This window comes from Poecilia mexicana, unplaced genomic scaffold, assembly GCF_051168715.1.
Source record: "Poecilia mexicana isolate PSO_F unplaced genomic scaffold, ASM5116871v1 scaffold_2, whole genome shotgun sequence".
NCBI lineage: Eukaryota > Metazoa > Chordata > Actinopteri > Cyprinodontiformes > Poeciliidae > Poecilia > Poecilia mexicana.
This window is the reverse complement of record NW_028263371.1, coordinates 22653980-22672595: the sequence shown is the minus strand read 5'-3', so window position 1 is coordinate 22672595 and position 18616 is coordinate 22653980. Positions and strand designations below refer to the sequence as shown.

Below are 18616 nucleotides of genomic sequence, written 5' to 3'. Positions count from 1 at the left end.
ATGTCGTTCCATGTATGCTTTCCCTGCCAGCATCTTGCACCCTGCTGTTATGTGCTGGACTGTCTCAGAGGCCTCCTTGCACAACCTACACCTTGGGTCTTGTCTGGTGTGGTAGATCTGAGCCTCTATTGCTCTGGTGTTTAGTGCCTGTTCCTGGGCGGCCAGGATGAGGGCCTCCGTGCTGTCCTTGAGTCCAGCTTTCTCCAGCCATTGGTAGGATTTCCTGATATCAGCCACATCAGTTATTTGTCGGTGGTACATCCCATGTAGGGGCTTGTCTTCCTCGTCCTCTGTTCCCCATTGTCTGAGACATTCGCTGAGCACATCGTCCATTGAGGCTTTGTCCTTGATGTATTTATGGATCTTGGATGTTTCATCCTGGACAGTGGCTCTCACACTCACTAGTCCTCTGCCTCCTTCCTTACGGCTTGTGTACAGTCTCAGGGTGCTGGATTTGGGGTGGAACCCTCCATGCATGGTTAGTAGCTTCCGAGTCTTAACGTCCGTGGCCTTTATCTCTTCCATTGGCCAGCTAATTATTCCGGCAGGGTATCTGATTACTGGTAAGGCATAGCTGTTTATTGCACGGATCTTGTTCTTGCCATTGAGCTGGCTTCTCAGGACTTGCCTTATTCGTTGGAGGTATTTGGCTGTGGCTCCTTTCCTTGTGACCTCATCGAGGTTGCCATTTGCTTGTGGTATTCCCAGGTACTTGTAGCTGTGCTCTATGTCTGCTATTGTTCCCTCTGGGAGTGAGACCCCTTCTGTGTGGATGACCTTCCCTCTCTTTGTAACCATCCGGCCACACTTCTCTAGTCCGAATGACATCCCAATGTCAGTGCTGTAGATCCTGGTGGTGTGGATCAGTGAGTCGATGTCTCGCTCGTTCTTGGCGTACAGCTTGATGTCATCCATGTAGAGGAGGTGACTGATTGTGGCCCCATTCTTGAGTCGGTATCCGTAGCCAGTCTTGTTGATGATTTGGCTAAGGGGGTTCAGGCCTATGCAGAACAGCAGTGGGGACAGAGCATCTCCTTGGTATATGCCACATTTGATGGACACTTGTGCAAGTGGTTTGCAGTTGGCTTCAAGGGTGGTTTTCCACAGCCCCATCGAGTTTGCAATGAAGGCTCTTAGAGTCCTATTGATGTTGTACATCTCTAAGCATTCAATGATCCAAGTGTGTGGCATTGAGTCATAGGCTTTCTTGTAATCAATCCAAGCGGTGCACAGGTTGGTGTGTCGGGTTTTGCAGTCTCAAACACCAACTCCTTGTAGACCACACAGTCTCGGGTGACTGTGTGGTCTACAAGGAGTTGGTGTTTGGCTCCTCTGCTATTTATGCCGATGCCCTTCTGTGCCGTGTTCATGTATTTATCCATGTGCCCGCTTATCTTAGCTGCTATGATGCCTGACATGAGCTTCCATGTTGTAGAGAGACAGGTTATCGGCCGATAGTTGGATGGGACTGAACCCATCCAACTATGGGTTGGATGGGTTGGATGGCTAACTGAATGGCTAACCTTCAGTTAGCCATTCAGGGTGAGTCCCATTCTGTAGCAGCTGGTTCAGTTGAACTGCCAGTCGCTCATGGAGGGCAGTGAGTTTCTTTAGCCAGTAGGCATGGATCATGTCGGTCCCTGGTGCTGTCCAGTTTTTCATACCCGAGACTCTTTCTTGGACATCTGCCACAGTGATGGTTATATATATATATATATATTTGTTGAAACTCTCACTAAGTCATGACAGAATAGTGAGACAGATAATCTGTGGGGAAAAAATCAAGCTCCTCTGCCTTCTACCAGTGTTCCCAGTGCTAACTATTAACAACCAATCAAAGCCAGGAGGCGGGCCTTAGCGCTGTCAATCATGCTCACCTTGCTCTCTGGTCTGGTACAATGTAGCTTCTCCATGTCAGCAGAACCTATCGTGAATGCTAAGACAAGTTAGCATGGCTACCGATGATGGCTAGTAAGTTATTTCTCCACCATTAACACATGTAGAAACATGTTCACAAGGTTGATAGACAGCGCTAAGACCCTCTTCCTGGCACTGACTGGTTGTTTTTGACCAGAGCGGTGCATTTCTTCAGATTGCAATAACAGCCCAGGGAGGAAGACCTTTTCTCAGATTATATGTTTCATATTATAATGTCACAACATGGTGATAGTTTTAACAAATATGTAAAAAACTTTTTTATATATATAAAAGTTACATACAGCTGGTTTAAGTGTGATAACAACCAAAAGTAAGAACGATTTGTATTACATATAAGCTGTAACTATTTATTTACACATCAAATAAGGTTTTTATTATTATTATGAAAGTATAGATTTTCGAAGTTTAACAGTTGTCTAAGTGTGATTGTTACAAAACTCTTCTTAAGGTCGTCCAGGGAGCTTGCGCATGTGTAGTCCCTGTGCGGCTGTGGTCGGTCTACCTTAAATATTTCCGCTCTGATGTTACAGTGACACACTTTACGCCGCTGCTCCGCTCCGTCAAATCACAACGGGGGCGCCGCCGCCGCAGTCAGAAGGTCGTCTCTATGAAACCCTCCGAGGGAACCCCTTAAACTGATCAAAGTTTGGACTCTTTTTCGGATGATACCGGAGTGGAAACGCTCGAACAACCCAAGCATGACGAGTTGTGACGGTTTGCTACCTCTTGCCATGTCGGCGTAGCGAGAAAAGTCCGGAAAAGTCTCCGTCGTCCGTAACAAACAATCCGAGCTGTACCAGGGCATTCGTGGCCGTCGAGTTTTCCCCTTCTTTTTCGCTGTTATTATCGGTTTCATTTTGATATTTTTCGGGGAATGTACCTTTTCCGAACCGGTCTGGACGTGTTAAGGTGCTTTTAAAGTCGGGATAGCTCAACTTTTTTCTTATTTGGACTTTGTTGCGTTGCCTCACCATGTTGCCGAGCACGGCGCAGTACGCGATGAAGAAACGGAAGAAGCCGGTGCAGAAAACGTAAGTTGACAAAAGTATAACTTCGCTAAATTGTTTTATTAACAACTGATTACTCTCTAATAATAGTCATTTAAGAATATTTTCCCAGTTTTTATGCCTTTTTGGGCTACCAAGGAAGTGAATCTGATTATTTTAATAACAACATCGCTCTAAAATCTGTGTTTATATTTTTTTGGATTTTCAAAACAAGAAGGTGCAGCTGTGCAAACACATCCAGACCAGCCAGTGCATTGCAGCCTGTTGTTACATAGTTATACAGCTGTAATAAACCCTTCTGTACTCTGTGTGTCGTGACGTTGGGAAATATCCCAACCATCATTTCGATCCATTTATCCCCGCATGGCTGGGTTCCGCATTTTAGGGGGAAACCTTCTTGGTTTTCTAGTTATGAAAGCAAACATGTTTGTGTTTTCCTCTGGATTTTCCCTCTGAGGACCCTCTGAAGGGTCCTTGAGAGTAATGTGAGGCGAACCTTGAATATTTCAGGTGAGTTTTGTCCGAATTAAGTAACTGGATCTCTTTGTTAACAACCAGAAGCCCACATTCACACACATCTCCTTCCTCTGCTGCAGCATTGTCAACAGATTTGTTCATTGGGTTAATGTGAACTCTGTCGACCCTGTATTGATTTCAGTAAACCCATAAACACTTAATGTAATCCTCTGTTGAATATAAGGAGCCATTATTGAAAACCAGTTGGTGGTGACCCTCTGTTTAGTTGTTGCTCTAACCTCTGGATTTGGATTTGCCTCCCATGCTGCTTCAATAAGCCAATATGGCCGCTGGTTCTCCTTATGTAAACAGATTTGACTTGTTTTTCTGCCAAACACACTACAGCCAGGTAACATGCCAGCGTCTGACGTAAACCATGTCGGAGGACTCTGTACGATGTTTGCTGCTGTGTTTGTGTTTGGCCTGTTTGGTTGGAGCAGAAATGTCCTGTTGCTGCAAAACAAGCCCACATTACCACCCCTCCACCACCATGCTTCCCAGTTGGTTTGAGGTGGTTGTGTTGATATAATACGGCCAAGCATCTTTACTTTGGTGCAGTGGTCAAAAAGTAACCAAAGGGTACGTGTGCAGCTTTGGATACATTGATTATTCAGTGCTTTAGTTTCTGTGCTTCTGCTCTAAGGTGTCTTAAGACCTTCTAGGTTTGCACCAGAAGGAATCAATTTGTTGTAGCATCTCAGAGATTTCTGAAAAATCTCTCAAACTGTTTCTCTGTTTGATTATTCGTTCGGAGAGGATTTAATTTAGCCTTTTTCAGGACAGCTAATCCAGATCTTCTATTTCTGATCCGTATTTTTGGTTTGAATAATTTGGTTTTGGTCTAAAATGATGTAAGTATATCCATCCATCCATCCCTCAGCGAATGCTTTAGACCTCGTAACTGCCTGCTGTTATAGTTCAAGCGCCAAATATACACAACTTTGCATTAATACGTATCTTCGCGCTACCGCAGAAGCTAACACCTGTGGTCTTCCTTACCGCTTGCAGCCAATCATCACCAAGGAAATGAATGATGCTCCTGGATTATATAGTATATTAGTAGCATTGAGTCTCTTAGAATATTTCAGAGAAAAATCTGCAAATTTTGTGAATACTGAAGCGCAAAGGGGCGTAGGTCCACTGTAGTCAAATGTGGATCTGAAAATAACAAAACTAAGTCAACAAAACTAATATTTTTAACCAGAAGATGAATTAAATCAGCCAAACTTTAATTCTTAAAGTTGATTTGCCTCCGTAAGGATTAAAAAATGTTAAAAAAAATGTTTCTTACATGAATTTGAACCCAGACTGTTGTGTTTTAATAACAGGGAAATTGTGTATTTTTATTGCCAAGTATTCATAATTTTAAAGTTTTTCCCTATTAGTAAACAAAATGCTGTAAAGCAACAGATTGCCGTCGGTAACCCTGGTCCTGATCGGTCTGTATGGACCTAAATGAGGGATTGAGGGATCGTTGAGCAGAAATAAAACCACATCAGCCTCTCAGAGTGTAATAAAAGTCATTTTTAGCCGTCCTCCAGCCGCTCCAGGCTGCTTTAACCCTTTTCTGTTTCCTCCTCTCTCATCGAACCAGTCTGTAGTTCAACTAGTTCAACTTTTCAACAAAAGCAGAGCAAACGCGAGCCGCTGCGAACAGTCTGAGCGCAGATCCGTGGCAGAGCCCCATCCAGAACCGTGGTTTCAGTGTGTGTGTGGCGCTACCTGCATTAATCATAATCAGGACGTGCAGCGAGAGCGCTCTCACGCAATGTTTCCACGAGGGAGGAGGGAGAGCAGGAGGATGGCGTAATCTGAGACTCACTCACTATTTTTTCTCCTCCTCCTCTGACTGCCACAACATACTTTTTTTCCTGTCTTTCCTTATGTCTTTGTGTGTTTTGTTGAGGAGGGGGGGGTGTTTTTTTCCTCCCTCCCTCGACTCAAATTAACATAGTTTTGTGTCACGCAAACGTTACATAAGTCTGCCATGTTCGGGGTTTTAGGAAAAGTGGCTCCCAGGGAGTTTATCTTTCTTTATTTGTAGGGAAATGGAGCTGGTTGGGTGAGTTCTGCGCTCACTCTCTCTAACTTGAGGGGAGAGCAGAAAAGTTTCCATTTGTGGTGATTTCTGTGTGAGTAAATACACCAGCATCATGAAGCGGAAAGGTGAAGCCTGGACAGACACCTGGACGCAGGTGGAGGCAGACGGTGTGAAAGTTCATCCCTAACGTGTTGGAGGCTGAGGTCACGGCTCTACAGGCTGCTCGGCTTCCTCCCACACATTCATCACAGCAGCTGAATACTTCTGAGGTTGCTCATTCACTTCCTCTCTGACAGCGGACTTTTCTGTCCTTTACAGAGATAAGACGCTTGGTTTGTCATTTAGAGCCACTCCAATCGATCTGGAGGAGAAAGAAGCTGCTGAAGTGTTTCTGCCATGATTTTAAACACGATAAGGTTGCATTAACCACATTTATTGGTTGTGGTCATGTGTCTGTGTGTGTGTGTGTGTGTGTGTGTGTGTGTGTGTGTGTGTGTGTGTGTGTGTGTGTGTGTGTGTGAGAAGGCTTCCCACAGATTTTTAACCCTTTTTCTTTGAGCCTATTGTTGAGGTCGGACACTGATGTTGGACGCGAAGGTGAGGCTGAGTTTGGAACAGGAAGAGGTTGTCACTAGAAGAGGTCAAAGTTCGATAATACAAGTTTACATCGCTAATATGGGTAATAAGTGGACAGTTTATGCAAAGCAACAAAAGCAGGACATTGAATGAATCTGTTCACTTTACTGAGCTGAAAGGTTTGATGTGTCTTGAAGTTGCTCCGGGTACAGATGGGTCTCCATCCAGGTGTTTTCTCTGCAACACTTTAACGAGTGTGTTCTTTATGTCAAAGGTGAGATCAGTGATTCTGCTCCAGATGAGATTTTATTGGCTTGGAAAGACTCCAAAAGAGACTCTGGGACTTTCTGAATGCTGTGTGCGTGCAGGTAAAACAGAGGTGTGTGTGTGTGTGTTTCTGTTTGAGGGGATCCAGTGGGGTTAGAGCCCAGTACCTGTGCAGGTGTTTACATTGTTAGCTTAGCACATGATCCAGAACGGTTCTGATTGTTTTGCGGATCTGTCACGTGACGTCTGCCGGTTTTTATTGTCTGTGAACAAATGCGGCTTACCCAGATCAACCACAGAGCTCAGCCACATTAAAATCAGTCTCTTTAGTAATACTTTTCTGCTGTTTTCATTCTGCAGACACATAGGAGACTCTGCAAAACAACACAATTAGTCATAAAAACAAGATTCAGGTCGAAGGAGGAAGCAGGTTGTTTGCTTTTATTGCAGCACTTCTCTCAGATGATAAGGTCTGAAAACTTCTTGGTTTACATTTCTAATAAACGTCCTGAGCTGTCCTGCTTTCGGCCGCTGATTGGAGCGGGTTCTTGTGCAGCCTGGCGGTCAGATGCTGGTGTTTGGTTTGGGTTTGTGGTGAGGTCATGCTGCAGTGAATGTAACGTGTTAAGTGAAGGGACAGCTGCAGCAGACGCAGCGTCTCCCTCTGTCTCTCATGACTGACATGTGATGGAAATCAGGCCTTCAGCTTTCTGACCAAACACAAGCAAAAAGGACTCTTTGTGTTTAAGAGCTGATGCTGTAAAAAAGGAAGATGATGTGTGGAGGATTTGAACAGAGATTTTAAAGACGCTTTGAACTTTTCTGAGTTCACTTTGCTTTTAAAGCAGCAGCCAGTAAAGCAGCAACTATTTGGATGCTTTTAGACTGAAAAACCAATAAATTCCTCACATTGTCTCCATGTTTTTCTGTAAAAAAGATGCATTATATCATCAACAGACTGTTGGTGCACGACTGAAGCCAATATGTATGATTGTTGCTGATATTTGTGATATTCTTAGAGTTGGGTTGCAGGTATTTTATTGGCTCAGGTGTCGTGTTTCTGATATGAGCTCAAATGATCCTCCTGTTGTTTCTGGATCACAACTGCAGCAGAGAACACCGTGTTTAGTTTCTATTGTTCTGAAAAGGTGCTGCTGCCTCGTCACGGACAAAGTGCCTTTGTGAAAGCGCAGGAGAGAGTTTCTTCAAGTCTAAAACACACGCACACACACACACTCCAACACATACACTCCCATATAATGCAAAGCGTTTTCTTCAGCTCACACGCCCCTCTCAGGACAGATCTGCTCGATAAGACGAGGAGCAACAACACTGGCTGCTCATTGTTCTTACAGGGAACGCCGTCAGGAATGCAGCGATAGTCATCTCGCCTTGATTCCAGATATGTCGTGCACCACAGCTTTATTTGAAACAGATGTCTTATTAAAAAGACAGGAAAGGACAATTTTTAGACATTTATTTTACACAAATACACATTTTAGTGCTGCACATTAAACAGGGTGTGTGACACATTGTGTTTTATCTATTCTGGAGGAGAAATGTTGAGTTAAAGACCTAGCAAACCGGTACCTGTGTTGTAGATGACAACTAGTGACAAAAACACTCCATTTCTGACTAACATTGTCACTCTGCATCCGCATTTCCTCAGAGTAGGTTTAAGAAAGCAACAGTGGATGGCAGCAGCTGAAAGTCTCACTTTTTATCAGTCATAAATATTTTGTGCTTGTAAATCAGACGATGTCGTTGTGAATGGAGTTTTGTGACCTTGTAAATTAAATGGCGAAGGATTTTAGCTTTCAATAGATAAGAATTTGTGTGTAATCAAGATATGTATTTGTGAAAAAATGTTCTTGTAGTTTTTTTATAGATACAAAGTAAAAAAACCCTACATATAACATTTGATATGAAAATGCTGTTTTGTAAAGAAAGCAACCTGTTTTCAGTTTGCAGCATCGGCCTGGCTTGGTTTATGGTTTTTCATCGTTCATATATTATACTGCTTGTTTTACTTTATAAAGTTTTACCTCCCAAATCGCTGCGTCACTCTAAAAGAAAGCATTATAAATTCTGATCTGCTTTAGAAAACAACTGAAGGCCCGACTGGGACTGATTTATGTTAATGTTGTCAGGATTTGTGGGTTTTCTGGCACTGAAATCTGAAATATGTCTTTAATGTTCACACACATTGGTCTGGACTCACTGGGCTCCTGGTTTTTCATGTTATTTTGAAAAAAATACTGGCTTGAGACACACCAGTATAACAATGTCTAACTCACTGCCCTGCCCTGATTCTCAGAGGTTGATAAAAATCAATGAATAAGATCGATTTTAGTATCCACCGATACCGATGTCAATGCCGATACTTGTTGCATCTTTTATTTTGACAGAATCAGATGATCATGGATGATAAAATACACTCTCACCGGGAGTCATCTTAAAACTGGTTGATGAGCTTAACCAGTGGAAGCAGAGAATTCCCATGTTTTGTCAGCCAGTGAATGCACCGTCAGTAGGTGGCCAGTTTGTTCTAGTAACAGCAGGTCTCTGGATCAAACGGTGAAGTCAGAAGAAGCTTACTCATGTGAAAACATGATTTATAAATGTTGGCAACCGGTTGAGAAACTCTGAGCAACAGTAAGACTCACAGATCTCCTGTCTGAGATTTAAGACGTTTCAAAACGTCTCCATGGCGATCATTTCATCTGTTTTTGTTTGATATTGAAACAATGGTTGATTTTATTACTGCAGCGCTCTCTCTCTTCACTTCTTCTCTTAATGTGAATATTTAATGTCAGAAAACCCTGTTCATTTACACTGTAGTATTTACAACGTCCCACAAAACACAGTTTACTGTCCAAAGAAAGATTTGCAGTAATAAATATATTTATTCATTTATTTTCAGGTTCGGTTTTAGAGAGAAGCTTGTTTTAGCATAGTGACAATTATTACTTGGATATTTCTGGTATTTCCCCCCAGTTTTTAAGATAAAATGTTGTTCATGTATGTTTATTTCTTTGTTTTTAATTACATTTTTTTCTATTTTTAATTTATTTTTTAACATGTCCTTTTCCAGGAGAAACCCAACAGATTTCCTCCCACAGGTGGAGCGTTGCAGTTTTATCTCTCCACTTGTTTTATTCGTTATTCTTCTTCAGAGCAGCTGGAAGCTGCTTAAATTAAAACCAGCAGGTCAGAGTTTTACTATAAGTAAAAAGTTGACTTTAATCAAGGTTTGTTTATCATCACTGATTGCTTAGTCAGATATTTGGCTCTTCTTATTTAGCTTTTCTTTTCTTCTTTTTGAGGAGTTTTGTGTTTCTTTTGTCAACTAAAATAGCTGAATCTGTTTGTTTTGAATAAAATTTGAAGCATAAAAGCTAACGGGTTCGTGGATTTTGAGTTCCTCCCACTAACATCTTGCTCTGCTGCAGCCTCAGCTGACCTTTGACCCTCATCAGAGCATTCTCCTCTGAAGCTGATTTACCTCTGTGTGAGCCCCACCTGCAGCTGTGAGGTGCAGGTGGGGTTGCATACAACCCAGCCAAAGCCTGAGAGATGTTTTATCGGGGTGGGGGGGGGGTTGTCTTTAAAGAAAAGCATATGTTTTATTGTTGCCATAGAGATTTAAAGAGGCAGTCCATGATGAGCAGATAATGCTCAGCTTCTGGATCTGCTCTCCGTCAGGAGGCGGTAAACAAGTCCTGGAAAACAGCTGACCTCATTCCCGCTCACCTGGTTCCCATGGTAACCGGGGCTGAAGCAGCCTCCCTGCGGAGAGCTGAGGCGGTTTGTGATTTTAAACTGATAAGGGCAGCAAGAGGGCCAGGCCTGTTGTTTTGTGGTAATATTGTGATAATGATTTTATTTATTTATTATTATTATAAACACTCCTACTTATTTGTTCATATTTATTGATGCTTTATTGAACAAAATCGGAGAAAGTAGTAAAACTAACAAATCTGACATTAATCATGAGAATGAATCAAAATTCCCACCATGAATTGAAATTAATCATGATAAATAATGAACGATGCCCCCAGTTCTCCTCTGTATGGTTTTGCACACAGAGATGTTTGCATGTTTTCCCTCCTGCAGCGAAGCGAGAATTAGAAGCAGCTGTGGATCTCTGACGCACGCAGACGTCCGCTTCAGTTGCACCTTCAGCGCTCGCTCTGGTCTTCACGACCTTTCTCAGTCAAAGCTGACCTCCGGCTCCCAGCGGAGAGCTCTCTGCTCCAATGTGGGAACCGAGCGGACTCTCACTGCTGTTGGTCTCTGTCCGCAGGCCCAAGCCGCCTCCGCCCGATGGCACCAAGTCCAACCCGTCCAAACGCCACCGGGACCGCCTCAACGGAGAGTTGGACAAGCTCACCAGCCTGCTGCCGTTCCCAGAGGAGGTGCGGGCGCGGCTCGACAAGCTGTCAGTGCTGCGGCTCAGCGTCGGCTACCTCAAGGTCAAGAGCTTCTTTAACGGTGAGTGTTGGGTAAGCAGAATACAGCCTGAGATACAGCGGATGGTCTAGTCAAAGCCCAGATCTAAATAAAACTGAGAATCTGTGTCATGACTTTCATCAGATCTGGCAGACTGTTATGTTGGTGTTTGTTTTAAAAACTGCCTGCAGTGCACTGTAAAAACACAACATCTTATCTCACCAAGTATTTCTGTCTGGTTTCTTCTGCAAACGTCTTAGTGCGCTTTAAAAAAGACAAAACTAACTTACCAGTAACTTTTCAGTTACATAAGAGCTTGTTTTTAGTAAATCTTTCCTTAATACTGATGAAAAAGTACTTTGTATAAGTGAAAACTTTTTCATCAATGTTAAGGAATTATGGACTTAAAACAAACTTGTATTTCTTCCAAAAAAGTAGCTTTTAAGTTCAATTGTACTAAAACATTTCCTCCAGAAATATTTGGTTAGATTTTGTGTTTTTGCCATGTAGAAGAAACTGAGCCCAGATCTTTTCCAAGAAAGCTTGAGCTGCTTTCTTGAAAAAGAGGTGAAGCAGAGGAAGGGTTTGTTTTGTTAGAGAAGCAGAGGAAGAACGATACTTTCTAACTCCTTTTGAAAAGACAAATGTGTCCTCCGGGGCTCAACTGATTATTTATTTGAAAGTAAAACCTCCTCTATTTCTGTCATCATCGCGTGTCGTCCAAAGATCATGGAGGGTTTGGCTGCTGAGCTTCCAGGAAACGTCCTGACTTTGTTCTGCTGCTCACATCACATCCAGGAGAGCCGGAGTGGAGCTGAATCTCTGGTCCCTCTGGCTCACCGTACATTTAAATCTGGCCTCCTCTACAGCGGCAGGTGTGAAGTGGAGGCAGCCTGCCGTCCACCTGCCGTCTGAAACGTGGATAAAACCAGCCGGTTGCAGATATTTGTGCTGCAGAGAAGCAGATGGTGATTGGAGGAGGTGAAGCATGACCACATCACAGAAAAATGAAACCGCTGCTGCATCAACGGGAGTTTTTGTTCTTCACTCTGAAGACTGACGCCCCATTATCTTCAAAACAGAACCTTTTGGGTCTTGGTTCTTTCCTCTCGCGACCCGTTGCCAAGGGAAACGCACAGCAAACTCTGTTGCCTCGAGACCATCAATTATTGGCAGCGCAGTGTCTGGTTACCGTCAGGTCGACGCCGCGCTTTATGCAGCACTCTGGACCGCTGCAGTCATGGCTCTCCGTCTGGATGCGAGTGGAGCTAGCTGGATGTGTGGAGGTGTAATGACAATTTTCTGCCATAAGTTATTCTGCAGGTTCATTCCCTCCCCTGTAATTTTGATGCCAAGCCATGTTCACATGGGAGCTTTTAAGACCCGCAAAGAGTCACATAAAAGCCGACATTAAAGGCAGGAAACGATTCAAGGTGGACCAGATGAAAGGACAAGGTCAGATTTTACTGAAAACAATAAAACATCAGACTTTAAACAGCTGAAAGTCACTTCATAAAATCAAGTTTATAAAGCTCTGATGGAGTTCAGGATTTCTTACTGTAACTCGCCTGATTCAGATTCTTCTGATTTGACTGGATGTGACTCCAAACAGATTTAATATCATGTACGGTTTTATTATCCTTAATGCTTGTCTAATATTTTATCAGAAACAGACATCATAATTCAATAAAAATGGAGCTAAATCTTCCAAGGTCATCAATAACTTTGAGGTTAATTTTACCCACAGCTTACAGGTTACTTTCTGAAACTTTGCAAAATATACGTTACTTTTAAAAAGTCTGACATTCTGGAGGTTGATTTCACTAAACTTACAGATTTATTTCATAAGATATATAAACTACTTTTTCACAGTTACTTGTAAGTTTTGGAAAGCAAATAGTAAGATTTGTCAAAGATTTGGAAAGTTGGAGAAGTTTGGAAAGAAAAACTACAAGTTCCACACAGTTAAATCAAACACCAGATTCTAGAATATGAATTTTAGAAAGTCATTAAATTCTGTAAATGTGACCTGTAAGATCTAGAAAGTGACCTTTAGGTTTTGGAAAGTAACTTGTAAATTTTGGTTAATTCTGAAAAAAGATCAGAATAATTAAAATGTTTCAGAAAAAGTAACTTGTAAGTTCTTCAAAGTGGAAAAGTCACCTGCAGGATGAAGACAGTAACCTGTCAGATCCAGAATATAATCTGTAAATTCTGGAAAAGTTCCAGAATGTATCATGAGCGTTGAGCGTCCCAAGTCTTCCTGGCTGGCCGGTCCCGACCCCCCCCCCCCCTCCTCTTTCTTGATGCTTGTCAGGACCCCACTTAGCGATGAGGGACCAGGACAGTAACTAAGCAGGAAGTGCTTTGATCCTCTGGCCTCCGGAGGGCAAACTCAACCTTGGTGTCAGGGGAACGCTGCATATTTTCCACACACTGTTTCAGCACTTAGAGCTGTAAACGGCCGCCATGTTTAACGCCGCATGTCGACTGTGGCTTTAAATGAGACGCCTTCACATGGGTCTCATTGGTGAGGCTGTCCGAAGGCGAAACCTGGGTTGTGAAGGCTCATGGGAAGGCCAGCGTCAGCTCCAGAAAGAGGAGCTCTCTGTCTGTCCTTCGTGTCCTTCGTGCCCTTTGTGTCTCCGACTTGTCCCCGAGCGTGGGGCGGAGCTGCAGGTTGGGGACTGGGGGCTGAGGTTTGGGGGCTGCTGGGAAACACCCGAGGGTTTGATCTCACATCCAAAGCTCACAACGCAGCCATTGTTCCAGTTTCTGAGGCAGACCTCCTTCATGTTCAGACAGAGCTCTGTTTCATCCTCACTGTCTCCGTCTGTCTTCTCTCTTTGTGTCTTCTTTCTGGTGACCGCAAAGACTCATTTGAACGACTTCACTGCTAGAAACAGCCTGATAGATGACCTATACACCAGGAGACCTGCTGTAGGACACACTGTTCATGTGTTATCTAAACACACACACCACGCCCTGGGATGGATTACTAAACAAGGACAACAGCAGGGGCCCCAAAGGGTCCAACTGTAACTGACCCTTGTACTCAAAGAGTACACAAAGAGTCACCACACAGCAGCAAAAACTGAGAAAATGATGAGAATCACTAAAGGACAATCAGAAATTAATCAAGAATGTTTCAAAAGTTTGCAGAAAAGAGTCAGAAACGGATTTAAATGTGCCAGAAAGATATAAAAATATTTAAACAAAACAAGGAGGCGAACAACTAGAAAGAGACGAAAATATTCCAACACACTCACCAAACCTGTTCCAGAGATGTGCAAAGGATGGAAACATTTCACAACACCTACAGCACAACCAGAGAAAAGTCAAATACGACCCACATAGCAACAGAACAGAGGAGAAAGAGGAAACAGAGATGAAGTTAGAAAGACATCGATGACAAATGACCCAACACAAATCAGAAAGACGGAGAATAAGACTCAACAGCAATAATGTAAAATATGATTAATCAAAATTGGGAACAGCTAAAAATACTAAAATACACACAAAATTTCTGAAAATCAAACAAGGCGACAAAAAGGAAATTTAGCTCATAACCGATCAAGAAACTTAGTTTATAAATCTTCTGGCAGAAAATAAAATGACCAGAAACGGAAAAAGATGCCTAAACGTCTCAAATAATTCATAAAGCAAAGAGACAAGCATGTTTCACGAAAACAGGAAGATTTACAAGTTAATGTGAAATATTCAAAGAATATGCAAAGAAGCTTAAAGACAAAGTCAACAAAAATGTTCTTTTATTGGCACCGTTTCTGTTGTCACTGATTACACCATGTTAAATCCATCAAGCGATGCCAAACCTTTGTTGTGAAAAGTAAAAGGAAAAAGAAAGAAATCCTCATCACTTAATACAGCAACATTGTAAGACTGCTTAGCTTTTTTTTAGAATATCATCTATTTATTATGTTATTACAGAGATAAAAACAATTAATGTCTTCAGAAGTAAATCTTTTTAGTTTTAGTTAAAATGACAAAATGTGGTCGTTGAATTCTACAAACTTTTTTGGCCTTAATGGGAAAAAGTTTGGACTCCACTAAGTGAGTGAGTGGGGAGGATGTGGGATGGCAAAAAAAACAAAACCCAGAGCGGAAAACTGTCCTCAGACCGACCAGAATACCAGAAATATGGATAATATAAACCAGAAGATGTAAAAACATCCTCAGCAGGACGGTCATTAAACTGATCAGATGGCTGAATCAGAACAACTCAGATCGACACGTCCTGCAGACTCATGAGCAGGATGACAGGAGCGCGTGGAGACGAGCGGATCGGGTCGGATCGGGTCGACTCTGAAGTGTTGGTTGCGGCGCTGAGGACGTTTCTGGCTGCCTAGAGTTGTAATTTGTGGTCTTTTAATAGCTCAGCTGAACTTCCCTCCTTCGCTGCGCATTAGGAAACCCACACTCTCAGTTCTGTGTACACACATTTTTTTCTCTTTGTTGTGCGTTGATTTTCCTCCCTCTGAACGTACACACACCCTTCCTCGTTCTCGCTCACGGGGTTTCCAGATGGAGGCTGGCTCTTTGTTGTCATGATTTCCTTCTAGCTGATAAAAACATTCAACTTTCTCAAACTGCTTTTAGAAAACGGCCCACTTGTGTTGATCATTTAAAGACAAACGCAAAGGTGTGTGTGTGTGTGTGTGTGTGTGTGTGTGTGTGTAATACCTTGTGGGGACGATTTTCCTGACATAGACTACGTTGTGAGGACCAATTGCTCCTTGTGGGGACCGGAGCCTGGTCCCCACAAGGGGAAACCCTGTTTTGGGGTCAGAGTTAGGGCTAAGGTATGAATTGAGTTTTGGTTAGGGTTAGGGTTAGGTATGTGATGGATAGGGTTAGGAAAAGGGTAAAGGTAAGGTTTAGGCTGTAGAAATCAATGGAAGTCAATGGAAAGACCCCACAAAGATAGCAACACAAACGTGTGTGTGTGTGTGTGTGTGTGTGTGTGTGTGTGTGTGTGTGTGTGTGTGTGTGTGTGTGTGTGTGTGTGTGTGTGTGTGTGTGTGTGTGTGTGTGAGTGAACACAGTGTCCCTGCTGTGCTTCCACTTCTGCTTTTCCCTGCTCTTTGACTGACAGGCTATCATGAGGTGTCAACAGACGCAAACAGCCCGGTTTGGAGCAGCCGTTACATAAACACCAACCATTTTCAGCGCAGCAGCTGCTTCGGCTCTCTGCCTGCTTTAGCACCATTCGGTCGGGACCCGTCTACGTCCTGGAGAGAAATGAGCCACACTAAAGTGATTCTGGTCTCAGGATTCATGCCGGTTATAGAAGTCCAGGAATATTAGGGACTTTTTCCAGATCAGAGGTCAGCTGAGTGGCTTCCCTGCTGGTAAACTGCTGAGTTACTGGACGGCTGCCACGGCCGTCACATGTCGGCTTCTTTCTCATACAGGAATTAAAGCAGCCGCACGCTGTGAGGGGGATACAGTTTGGACTCTGGTGGATTTTTACAGCTCACAAGGGTTGGCAGGAAGAATCGAGGCCGGTTTGTTCACGATTAAAACAGGAAGTAGGACGGGGGCGCAAATGGCAACGCACTTGATTAGCCAGAAAACAAATTAACTCATTTCCGACAAACTGAAATGTGAAAATGTGAAGTAGCTGTCAGTGAACAGGTCTGAGTTGATTCAGGAATCGTTCAGAGCTTCATTTCTTCATGTAGATGTTTGATCTTCTCTGTTGTGATCTGTGTTTCTATAGAAAACCAAACATCCTTCCTTCCAGGTTCCTGAATGCTCTTTGAAACCAAAACGCATTTCCAAATGCTGTCAGCAGGTGTTAAGTTGGTGATACTCGCCAACCGGACAGTGTTTATAAACTGGCATTACGTATATTTATAGATTTAGCTGTTTCTGCATCTTTGGGCCAAAATATCAAAAGTTCAATAAACTACTTGGCATTATTAAAAGGAGCCAATAGTTAAACTTTTTACTAATTTCTGCATTGATTATTGAGTATGGGACCAGCTGCTGTTGACGTATTGCTGATTTTTCAAACCTCAGCCTTCCTTTTCCATTATATATATATATATATATATATATATATATATATATATATATATATATATATATATATATATATATATATATATATACACTGCTCAAAAAATAAAGGGAACACTCAAATAACACATCCTAGATCTGAATGAATGAAATATTCTCATTGAATACTTTGTTCTGTACAAAGTTGAATGTGCTGACAACAAAATCACACAAAAATCATCAATGGAAATCAAATTTATTAACCAATGGAGGCCTGGATTTGGAGACACACACAAAATTAAAGTGAAATGTTCCCTTTATTTTTTTGAGCAGTGTGTATATATATATATATATATATATATATATATATATATATATATATATATATATATATATATATATATATATATATATAATTTAATTGTTAGATGGATCATTTAGTTTTTCTCCAGATCATAACTTTCAGATTTGAGGTCTGATTTGATCTGCTTCTACAAAAAAATTGAAATAAATGAGGAATGACTCCAGGCTTCTACAGTCTCTCACCAAAATATCAACAAAAGCTGTTCTTAGAGATTTCTATTCTCTCTATCAATTTGTTTTCTCAGTTTCTTTGTCGTTCATTTGTTTGCTGCTGAAGGAACTTCATCCAGTGTGGCCTATTGTTCAGCGCAGAGGAAGAGGAAGAGGATTAAGAAAAGAAAAAAGACAGAACTGGTTTTTGCTGGAGTCTGTACACCAATATTTGTATTGGCAGAGGAGACAAAGTCCAATAAGAAGACCTTTAAACGACTGCAGCAAACCGGTTCTGTCAACAGAATAAAACGGGGGAAGGGAGGAGAGGTGGAGGTGCTTTATTCCTGTGGTAATGTGAGTGATGGAGGTGTGTGTGCAGAGAAGTGGGCGATAGCATCGGACCTGCAGACCCTCGGCTCGGAGTTGCGCAGCCAAAACATGGCAGCCGGGCGTCGTGTAGAAACCTGCAGAGGCATGTGAGGAAGAGCAGCAGAAACACGCAAGCATGCAGCTGCAGCCAGTACTGATTTAAAATCTGCTTATTGGCTCTTTAGTCTCCAGATCATTTCATACAACACGTGTTTTTTAATTTTCCATTGAGAATCAACTGGAGGAGCTCATTGTATGAATCAGTCGAAACTTTTAGTAAGAAATGAGATAACGGTTTGTTTTTAGCTCCAGATCTACAGCCTGTTAAAGAAAGCAGCTCGTGGTGTCAGAAAACACAGCTCTGCTTGTTTACAAAGGGATTGTCTGACTCACAGGAAGTTGACTGTTGAGATAAGCATCCTCCTGATTAACCTTTACACCAGTAAAACTGGTGCAAACAACTTTTACGCTGAGAGTTGGGTATAAAAAAGGAAAATGTTTTATTGAACCTCTGGTTTTAGTTGTCTCTTTCACAAGCAACACCTTAAAGTCATCTTCCTTAGAAACTGTGGTCATTTGACTCCAATAAGCATCTAGCAGCAGGGGGTCACTGTCGGCCATGTTGGTTCGATCTGGGTCATTTCTCTCATCAGAATCTAATTGACCTGAATCAGTTGGATTGTAGTTGTCACATCCATTTAACAAAGGATTTCCTAAATAAACCCTTCAGATTGCATCAAGTCGTTTGCTGTAATCCCTGTGATCAACACATGTTGATTCCATCGACGTGTTCACTTCACAGCAATCTCTCCTGAACGACCATGATGCAACAGTGCATGGAGCTGCAGCAATCCCTCCATCTGACCGAGCATGTGGTGAAACTGGACAGTTGATTCCATAGATTTGTTGCAGC

The 18616-nt window shown here is 42.4% G+C and overlaps 1 protein-coding gene across 2 annotated transcripts in view; it reads left to right on the top strand.

The window, feature by feature from the left end:
• Window positions 1-2490: 2490 nt before the first annotated feature.
• LOC106906524 (aryl hydrocarbon receptor-like) overlaps window positions 2491-18616 on the top strand; it is a 43118-nt gene continuing 26992 nt past the window's right edge. For both annotated transcript variants that reach the window (XM_088003770.1, XM_014971837.2), the window contains exons 1-2: window positions 2491-2969; window positions 10652-10839. In XM_088003770.1, the coding sequence (XP_087859896.1) occupies window positions 2911-2969; window positions 10652-10839 (247 nt within the window). In that variant the 5' untranslated portion in view covers window positions 2491-2910. The remainder of the gene's footprint in view (window positions 2970-10651; window positions 10840-18616) is intronic.